General features: G+C 39.6%; 2 protein-coding genes across 3 annotated transcripts; one reads left to right on the top strand and one right to left on the bottom strand.

Annotated features, from left to right (window-relative positions):
- The first annotated feature begins 66 nt into the window (after positions 1 to 66).
- c4h1orf146 (chromosome 4 C1orf146 homolog) lies at positions 67 to 8,789 on the top strand. Of its 2 annotated transcripts, XM_085773777.1 has the most exons (6): positions 67 to 276; positions 498 to 591; positions 1,374 to 1,545; positions 1,663 to 1,741; positions 1,896 to 2,013; positions 8,746 to 8,789. In XM_085773777.1, the coding sequence occupies exons 1-5, from the start codon at positions 211 to 213 to the stop codon at positions 2,001 to 2,003; spliced, it is 519 nt and encodes a 172-aa protein (XP_085629903.1). In that variant the 5' UTR covers positions 67 to 210; the 3' UTR covers positions 2,004 to 2,013; positions 8,746 to 8,789. The 2 variants fall into 2 exon arrangements, with proteins under 2 accessions (XP_085629903.1, XP_085629902.1); XM_085773776.1 differs by lacking the exon at positions 8,746 to 8,789 and having other exon boundaries at positions 1,896 to 2,138.
- Positions 2,148 to 9,183, bottom strand: glmnb (glomulin, FKBP associated protein b). The gene is made up of 18 exons (XM_085773775.1): positions 8,951 to 9,183; positions 7,925 to 8,050; positions 6,461 to 6,571; positions 6,270 to 6,378; positions 5,542 to 5,791; positions 5,294 to 5,384; positions 5,022 to 5,185; positions 4,874 to 4,927; positions 4,755 to 4,785; positions 4,577 to 4,666; positions 4,356 to 4,397; positions 4,200 to 4,273; positions 3,555 to 3,639; positions 3,317 to 3,426; positions 2,894 to 2,957; positions 2,667 to 2,802; positions 2,447 to 2,541; positions 2,148 to 2,366 (listed from the first exon to the last, which is right to left on the bottom strand). The coding sequence occupies exons 1-18, from the start codon at positions 8,987 to 8,989 to the stop codon at positions 2,271 to 2,273; spliced, it is 1,767 nt and encodes a 588-aa protein (XP_085629901.1). The 5' UTR covers positions 8,990 to 9,183; the 3' UTR covers positions 2,148 to 2,270.
- Positions 9,184 to 9,780: the final 597 nt, after the last annotated feature.

A 9,780-nucleotide genomic window follows, 5' to 3' on the forward strand; every position in this document is an offset into this window, starting at 1 on the left:
AGACTTTATTCATACATTGATTATTGAAGGGGCCACGACCAGTGTTGATGCTGCAGCGACATCTCGTGGCTGTCTTTAAACACGACACGACAGGCTCGTGAGGCGTCCAGGAGGACACAGAGGTGGCGCGCGGACAGCAGTGTCCATTGCTCGAGCCCTGTCAGTTTGGTTCAAACTGCGTCACTAATTTGACTTGAACCGACCAGAACAATGGCGACGGACAAAGACACGACCTCTCCGTGGAAAACAACGATAATAGTCAGCACTTGCCTCCAGGTGGGTGATAACTCTTCACCTGTCAAACCTGCAACAGTTTGGTCCCAGGTGTGCTGAGTTTAATAGCCTAGCCCTAGATAACGGTATTTGTCCACAATTAGCTAAGATGCTACCGCCAGAACTGGGCAGGAGTAGCACTCGATAACCATTATTGACTTTTAACCCATTTTAAAAGTGAATGCAGTTGCCTTTATTTTGTTCTACATTTCTACTTTTGCCAGAGGCATGATATCAACAGGATGCTCCAAGTGCAGCAGCACAGAATCAGATCCTCGGACACCGTCGAGTCTGGCGCCATTATTTTTCCCCTGTCAGGTAAACCTGCTGATCATTAACCCAATCAACTTTAACGCCACGTCGCTCAGGATATTTAGCTCTCAAATACATTTACTGCCCTTTTTTTTTTTTTTTTTTTTTTAGAATTAAGCACAGTGCCCATATTTTATCAATAGTTTACGTGGTGACAATTAGACTTTTAGGGGAAAATTGTGATTGTGACAAATATTCTTTAAAGCAGAAGTGAGTGATATATTTGTGTTAATATAAGTCTTAAATAGTTATATCTTCCGACAGCAATCACTTACATAGAGTGTTTGGTCTGAAACACGGGTCTGTCAGTCACTCTGCTCTGCTCTGAGTCGAGAAGAAAACATTTATCGTATCCTACAGTTTTTATCCAATGAGGAGAGAGAACGGCATGCAGGGCTGTGTGTGCAGCCAAGGGACGCCGTGAATGTGGCAACGTAGCGACGAGGACTGTTATGGTGCGTTCAAAGAAACTCGTATTTTTCCGACCGTGAAGTGGTACCAGTTCGATCTGGTACGAGTTCACGGGTCTGAAGTTACGAGTGGCCGTTATAGTGACTTTCACCGGTAAAACAGGTCGGAGAAACACGAGTGGGTTGCCTGAAACGCTACAAAGTCGTAAGTTGTGACTTGAAGCTGTAATTTACGATTTCAAAAGCCTGCCTGGAACGCAGCATTAGCGAAAACGACCGGATCACTTACTTCTGCTTTAAGATTTGCCATAGCCTAGATGTGGTAAAAAAAATAATCTTTATGTCATCCTGGGTTTGGTATATTATATATATCTCTAGGCACTGCATTCCTGTTGGTTGACCCTCAAGACTTCCCAGGGCGTTTTGAGGAATCAGGACTCATTGAGAGGATAAAGAAGTTTGTGCAGGTGCACCGGAACAGCTTCCTCCTTCTGTTTGCTCCCTTTTTTGGGAAAAGGGAGCTGGAATTCTTGTTAGGCATTCAGCACAGGTATATAGTTAAATGGCTGTGGTTTAACGTCACATTCGTGTTGCCTTCTCATTATGCTCATTATCATCAGTTCAGTCCTATTTCTATTGACTAATATAAAGTATTTTTTTCTTTCAGGTTCTTTGGCAGCAATCTTAAGACTTTGCCTGTGAGAAACAATGCTGAGATTATCAAAGGAATGTTGACTATTGCCAAGGTAAACATACAGTACACAAAATGTCTTTGGTAGTAGTACTACTACTACTACTACTATGTATGCACTAAATTATTATAGATAATGATCATTGTTGTTTTTGTTAAATAATTATTTTGTGAAACTTTAAAGTAAGCCCAGTCTCATTTGTGTGCAGGCCACCAGTAAGCCCCATTCAGTCACTATCCATGAGCGGATGTCTCTGGCCCAGGCTCACATCGTTGAAAGCAGTCCTGTGTGGGAGATGCTAAGAGACATACTGTAAAGTGCAGCAGGTGATCCAGACACAATCCTTTGAGTAGTTTTATTTGATACTAACCAGTACAGGTTGTATTTGGTGAACATACAAATGCAAAGGTAGAAGTGTTTGCTTTTTTTTCTTTTCTTTTTTTTTTTTTTTACATTTTGTCAATAACTTTGAGATAGAAAAGTTCACACATTAAAAGCATTTTTTTATCAGTCAAAAAATTAAAACACAGCTTGGAAAAGTTACTGTGGTCTGAAGTGACACTTGAGCACAAGCGGTTGCAGTTTAGTGTGGGATCTTCATCTTTTCCTCTGTAATCTCTTCAATCCGGACTATAAGACTTTCCATCAAGTCAAACGTCACCAAAGCACTCTGCAACACCTGAGACACACGAGAAGAGTCAGTTTGTCTGCAGAGATCAGACTCAGAATGATAATTAAAAGGAAAGATAGCGTGTATACCTGCTGCTGGGCCTCTGGGGACAAATTGGACACGTTCTCATGCTTCACTCTTATGCTTCTGACTAGTTTGGAGGATCTAGCAGCATCTCTGGCCTCTGGAGGAAAACCATAGAGACAGTCCATGGTGTGAAAACTGTGAGGCTGTTGTTCCATTTGTAATTTGTGCGAGGCTATTGCAATGTCATGTTGTCAGACAGTCAGATTAGCAGAAAACTCCTACCTTTTGCTTTGAGCTTTTGATCCTCCTTCAGTGCTTTCAGTTCAGCAGAATAATACCCTCTTGACATGCTGATACACACACGCAGTATTTTCACGTAGTCCTCCTTCATCCTACACAGCGCTTCCCACACATCTGTCTGAAAGAAAGAGGTGTATATCATCGGCTTTCTGCATTAACCAGGCTGACTGGCAGAAGAGCAGTGAAAGTGTTGAATGAGACTGACTTACAGTGCTCCACGGTTCTTTGTCTCTGATAAATAGATAGCGCAGAAGATTCAGACTCTCCATTATCCTGGATAAACAAAGACAGGGCATTTCTTAATGGCTCAGTCTGGATAAAGTGTCTCCGTTCTCACATTTATAGACCTTTGTCTTTGGATCCCTGCAGTTAACCAGACTTCAGAAACACAGAGTTTGGTTTGCACAGTGTAAATTAAATACGCTTGTAATTTGTTATGTCAACTACATTTGAGGCATTAAATTCTGTAGTGATATAGCTTTGTATTTTAATCTCAATGTGGGCACAGTTTTGTTTTCCACAGGCCAAGATAAATAAACTAGTATCTTTACTGGGTTATGCATAATGTAGATTCATAAACTACAAATGAGCAGGCCTGTCATTTAAGTTAAACTCTTGTTTGCGTTGGTTACCTGTCCATACTGCTGAGCAGATCTGTCTGAGCACCTTGAGGCAGAACCAGCACCAGCTCCAGCAATGAGATAAATTCCTCTCCCAGGAACCATTTATTGACATTTCCAGGCTAGAGAGGAGATACCATAGATTAACACCCTCTGATAAAGTCATCAAACTAAACAGAAACCAGACAGTAAGACTGAGATTTAGCCCCAACTGCCTAAGAAAGCTCTCATCTGTCATCTTTGATCTCACCTTCATGGAAAATTCTACTTGATTCTTGATGTTCTTTATTATGTAACTCTCCACTCCTGCGTGGTTGCTGACTTTTAACATGCACCTACAAAAGGAAAACATCAGCAGACTGAAACTGAGAACACTTTCAGGATACATACACGCTGAGCCACACTAATATAGTCTACCTTTACTCTCAAAACAGTTTCAGGTTTTCTCCACATTTTGAAAACCTGAGTGCAACATTTCTGCAAATTTGTCAGCTGCACATCTTCTGTTCTCTTACATCCTAGATGTGTTACACCTGAATCAGATCTATTGACCTTCGAGGCCACTGAGAGTCACTGAACGCATTGTCGTCTTTGTAAAACAAGTTTTAGGCAACTGTGCTTTGTGATACATTGTCATTATCCTGCTGGAAGTAGCTGTTCGAAGATGCTTTGTTCATACAGGGAAGTAAATGCTCAGCAATAGTCAGATAGGCTGTGGCATTCAGCGCGCCAAGAAGAGAATATAATAATAAATATTATACAATTATAAAGTGCCGTGAGTTTTACAAGCACTATAACTGATATTGTATTCACACACTCCACAGAAACACTGGAATGTAACAAGTTTACAAAAGCACAGTTAGATTTCAGCAATATTTACATTTACATGTCTTACCTGAAAAACTTGTGCTTTGCCTCAGCATCTAATTTATCAATGAAGAGCTGGAAAACCTGCAGTCCAGATTCTCTCTGTGGAAGCAGTGGTCACAAAAATGAGAAGTGTGTTCTTTGACAGTATCAGATGCAGAATAGAGGAAATCTGTATACTCACCAAATGTTGCATAGGGCAGTCAGTGAGTATTTGCCGCAGTCTCTGTGAATCACAGCAGGACACCAAAAGTCACTGATTGGTCAAACTATTCATATAGTTGTTGACCTAAGTGTAGTATGACTTGCATGATGGGTAGTCATGTTGTGATACATGTCAACAGTTTAAGTCTTAATTCAGCTTTTAAAATTGTGAGAAGGAGGGAGCTGTAATGGTCGTGTTACCTGTGGAACACTAAAAAAACTCTTCAGTTCCAGTAAACTGACAGGAAGGCTGTCGTCCTGCACTTTCTCCAAGCTCTTTGAGTACAGTGCCTAAGAAAAATTACCATAGTTTCCATTAATCATGCTTGATCTAATCTCACCTTCAGAAAAATACAATTGTACATTAATATACCCTTACCAGCCCTTTAAGCAAGTGTGATTCCTTTTTGCTGCCAAAAAAGCAAGACAGCAGATGATTATAAGTAACTGATCATTAAACAAGAACCATATTCACTTCATGTCGTGATAACAGCATACCTACTGAGAAGTTCATTGATGTATTCCATGTTGCACTGAAGAATGAATACAGGACTGGAACAGCAGGAAAGAGCAAGCAACGTTAACCATGTGCTGCACAGTTAGAATGAAGTCATTTTACTGGCCAGATCATTGCTTCTCATCACACCTGAACACTGCGGGAAAGCTGTCCATGGTGATGAGCTGGACAAACAGCAGATAAGCCAGACATGCTCTCGATTCCTTAGACTGAGTTATGTCCATCACGCTGCTCCTCTTCGAGTTGAAAAACAGCAGCTCTGAGGGGGACACCTGGATTGCAGGTAGTATGACCTGTAAAGTTGGGTAGTGAAATTCAGCTTTGAAAAACATGAACATTTAGCCATTGTTATGTTGGTCCTCTTTAGATGTAAAAGGAAGAATAGGAGAGCCTGTTCTCACCATTATGTCTGTTGCAAAGAGCCAGAATGATGATTTCCTGTCTCGATTTAGTTCAGCCTCGAGCAATGGCTCCCGCAAGCTCCTCATGCAGCTGAAAGGAAAAACTGATAATGCTAAATTTGTTTAGCTGGAATTGTAAACTAAAAATAAACTTAAAGGTTTGTTATTGTTTGATATAAATGGTCATTAGCTAAAAAAAATATATATATATATGTTCAACTAAACCATAATAAAGACGGGAAACATACAATTTGAGCAGCTCAGATCTCAGCTCCTCATCCTCGGCGGTGGTAACAGAGTTTCTCTCTTGCTTCTTCATTTCCTCAACGAAAGACTTTGTGAATTCAGCCAATGCAGTGCAGCAGCGACACAGGCCGTGCTCATCAGCCTCCTCTTGCTTTGGGGTGTAAGGAACAGGCAGTCGCAACAGCTGCTTCTGTATGGCAGGCAGAATCAAGCCCACTTTGGCTGCCTTTCCATCCTCCATCCGAAGAAGCACTTTTCAAGATATAAGGTTGCTGTTAGTTACCGTACACGTACAGCAGGAGGAGCCAAACACCATAGTTTTTTAACAACAGCATGTTTTTACCACCAGTTAAACGACCATGACTACATCTATGTTGTAAAACCTCCATAATTGACTCTGTTTAGAAAAATATTTCTTACACATACTATTGTGTAGAAAAGTGGGAGGAGACAAAAAGAAGAAAAAAGGGAATATCAACAGTATAGCATAATGTTCTGTATATTATTCAATTGAATTTCAGCTGTTAGGATGCATAATGTTTCAGTCATCAGTACTTACCAATTTGATTATTACATTGGCACTAGTGACATTTACAATGTCACTAGTACCAATTATTAAAGCTCCATCCATTGTGCATGAATGAATAAATAACATTAATATGACTAGCTCTGAAATTGGTCATTTATAGCAGAAGTGATACTTGGCATAAATTCTAATGCTGTTAGTCACCTGTTTTAAGATGAGGAACAATGGCCATGATGGTCTCCGAAATGGCAGCTGGATCAATGTCCTCAATTATTTCCAGAAAACTGTACAGGAGTTCCTCTGGCCTGCAAGTCTGAAAAAAAACACACACACATGGATTTAACCTACTGTATAGAAAGCACGCCACATTATATAAATGGATTGTTTGCATCTACCTGGGTCAGATGTGTGATGGCAGTCTGGCAGGGGTTGAGACTTGTCTCTTTTTTAACCACCTCATTTACAAGAGGTGCTATGAGTACACAGCCCATAGACTTCACAATCCCCTTAGAGCAACAGAAAACAAACACACCTCGTCAATAACAAGAAAAACAGAGACCCCGTTGCTATAGATTCACTGCGTCTTTCCTCTCCATTTGCACGTGTCACTGCAGAAAAAGTTGCATGCAACACCACCTGCAGTTTCACATTAACTGAGAAACCGTGATGTCAAGGACTGACGGAAAAAAACATGATTAGGAGGGCAAGTTTGAGCATCTCCACAATGGTTGAGCTGCAGTGCTGTTGAAAGCCATTAATTTCAATGTTTGGCCTAAACCACAAAAAAGCGTCAGTAGCGTCTTCACTTCTGTGTCTACGAGTAAACAATTGATAGATCAAATTATAAAATCTTACATGGCTCTAGCCGTAAAAAAGGCCACATTTTCAGGCTTCTGGTGTGATCATGGCTAAAATATTTTATACAAATTAGAGGTAGTGCCCCAAAAGAGAATAATAATTAATTTCTCTATAATTGTAGACTTGTGTTAAATCGTACACTTGTACATAATTGGAAGCGTACCATATGAGCTCACTCTTTGTTTCTCCTATTATGAATGAGTCAAGTCGATACATATTTAACAAATCATAACATAACTTATTTGAGAACAATTTTCATACAGCGGGTCCAGACTCATTTTAGAAATTCATTACTGCTGCACTGACTGTAAAGATTTGTCATATTCTAAGTACCTAGTGGAAGTGACTGTCTGTTTATCGGTAGATTAGAAATGGCTGCCAGCCAGAGATATTTTATTTCTTCCACAGAATGTAATAAACTGTAGGATTGCAGTCTCTTTACTCTCGGCACTGCCTATGTCTTTCTCCATGTCTTTGCTCTTTAAGTTCACGTTGAAAGCCATGCATGGATTTCTCATTTGATAATCAATCATTTGAACCCCTTGAGACTCCTTTAGCTTCAGAAAAAGGCAGGGCTTAAAAGATGCTTCTAAAAGTACACTACACAAAACTGCATGAAGCATGGAGAGATAGGACAACCAAGGGCACTTAGAGGAATGCCGTATTGAAGAGGGTTAGCAGTGGAGCGAGAAATCTGACTGAATTTCTGCTTGTTCCCTCTCCACACCTCCAGGTCAAGAGGCCAGTAAGCACAGAGCAGTGGTGTGCATGTTAATGTTTAGCATAGCTGGGTGGAAGGGAAGTGGCTGCTGCTGTTCACCTCGGTACATACATAGTACGTGGCTCAGGAGGCTGCAGTACGTGCTTTTAGTCCTGTATGACAGATTAACACTGTCGATCCACTGTCACTTCATATCTGGGGGGTGTGACTGCTCCTAGTCTGGATGGATGGTACAACAGATGTTTCTCTGTTAGTTGTGCCAGTGGTGGAGGAGGATTACCTGGTTTTTCTTATCCTGAACAAATTTCAGCAGTTGTGCACTGTCGCCCTGGCTGAGACATGCAGATCCCAAATTCTTGAACTGCTGGTAGTCCTCTGGCTTCAGATGGTCTTCTGGGGTGTCTCTCTAAACATAGGATTGAGGATTATCAAGTTAAATTATCTAAGTGTGTCTGATGAAAATAAATAAATAATAATATATTAAAAAAATAATAATAATATTTTTTAAATTAGAAATTAAATTAAAAAATGTACAAATCCTAATAGTTTAGATGTTTCAAACAATATTTGCAACATCAAAAATGTTTGAAACTAAGGCTGATCACTGTTATAATCAAATTATAGTTAATGCTGTTGCTGCTTGATCACATCATAACCTACTTGTTTAAGATCTTTGGCAGAATCTGAGAATAATCAAAATGCATAGCATGTTACCAACAGGAAGTGTTAAAGGAAAAGAGTCGGTGAATTGACAAGCGATCTCAGCCTTGAACCAAAAAAGAAAAAATGGAGTTTACACTACTCTCAGTTCAGTCCTGAATGTTTGATTGTTATCATTAAAATAAAAAGTAGAACACAGTATTTGGCATCCATACTGTTATGTGGGTTGGACTTGGGCCACCAATACTTTTTTGATTTGGAAAAGGTTGAGAACTAGTAAACCCAAAATGTCTAATAAATATTGTTTTGTTTTGTTTTTTAATATAAAAATGATCTATTGATAATTGAGACTGTCCAAAGCTAAATTTGTACATAGCCCAGATGAAATAAGATAACATGTCTGCTACAGTATCACTGTGTTTTCTTCTTTTGTTTTGATAGGCTGCCACAGTGAAGGAGAAGGATTGCCTCGGATACAAAACAAAGTTCAAATTCACTTTAATGTCCAAGCATCTAAGCAGGTATGTTGTTGTTTATATGATTTATTAAAAGCACCCACTTCAAAAGGTTTTATTCCACAGAGGCATCGTGAGTGTGATTGCCTCGGCTTAATTGTGTTACAGTGAAAAAATAATCATTGACTTACCCATTTCTTGATTATGTCGTTCACCTGATCCTCCTTCATGATCAGTCTCTCCCCAGTCCTCACAGTCAATCCTATTATCAATGTGTCTTTATTTTAACACACCACAACAGATGCTGTGACAGGTATAAGAAGAGATGTCAGCACCAGCTTCAAAAGAACCAAATTGTGAAGCTCTGCTGGTGTCTCAAGGGAGACAGAGAGAGAGAGAGAGATTCAGCCTGTAGAGAACCCCAACGTAAACCTCTTATCTCCCTTTGTGCTTGTCCTGTAATAGGATTAAACCAGGGCACTTATGTGTGGTCACAGAAACTTGTGGGACTGTCTGGAAGGTTCCAGTCGTAGTAACACTCACAGTCCTGAACCACTACTTTTGATAGTGCTGTGGTCGACTGAAAGTGTCTGTACCCACTCATTTGCTTAATCTCTTGTACTGTAGGTGGGCAAACACCACTAAACATTGTATACAGAATAGTTATCAATTATATTGCAAATAAAGCCAATTTTTTCATTATTATTTCATTTATTTCAAACATGCTGGAAATTCATTTCATCCTGTATCCATTGAATGAAGCATTATATTTCTTTTAATTTTACTGAAGTTATTCAAATCATATTATATTGACTTGGAAGCTTTGTTATGTTGGTCATCCCAGTGATCGTCATGTCTGCTTATATTGTCATCACAGATGAGGTTGTTAGTGTACAGGCAGATTTAAGACTTCCACACATAGGAATGATAAATTAACAACAAAAAAAAATCAACTAAACATAATATGTGTTTTGTACATTGTGCATCTAAAGCATTTTGTATCCTCTACAGCCAGGTATTA

This window comes from Trachurus japonicus, chromosome 4 (genome assembly GCF_045865225.1).
Source record: "Trachurus japonicus isolate A0001 chromosome 4, Traja_1.0".
NCBI classification, from domain to species: domain Eukaryota; kingdom Metazoa; phylum Chordata; class Actinopteri; order Carangiformes; family Carangidae; genus Trachurus; species Trachurus japonicus.

Bases quoted from the DNA above. Each gene is read 5' to 3' on its own strand.
- glmnb (XM_085773775.1), bottom strand. From the start codon at position 8,989: ATGAAGGAGGATCAGGTGAACGACATAATCAAGAAATGG. The intron at 8,051-8,950 runs GTAAGTCAATGA...TCCTATGTTTAG, and splicing joins ACGACATAATCAAGAAATGG to AGAGACACCCCAGAAGACCA. The intron at 4,398-4,576 runs GTAACACGACCA...TGTGATTCACAG, and splicing joins GTTTTTTTAGTGTTCCACAG to AGACTGCGGCAAATACTCAC.
- c4h1orf146 (XM_085773777.1), top strand. From the start codon at position 211: ATGGCGACGGACAAAGACACGACCTCTCCGTGGAAAACAACGATAATA. The intron at 1,546-1,662 runs GTATATAGTTAA...TTTTTCTTTCAG, and splicing joins TTGTTAGGCATTCAGCACAG to GTTCTTTGGCAGCAATCTTA. The intron at 1,742-1,895 runs GTAAACATACAG...ATTTGTGTGCAG, and splicing joins GAATGTTGACTATTGCCAAG to GCCACCAGTAAGCCCCATTC.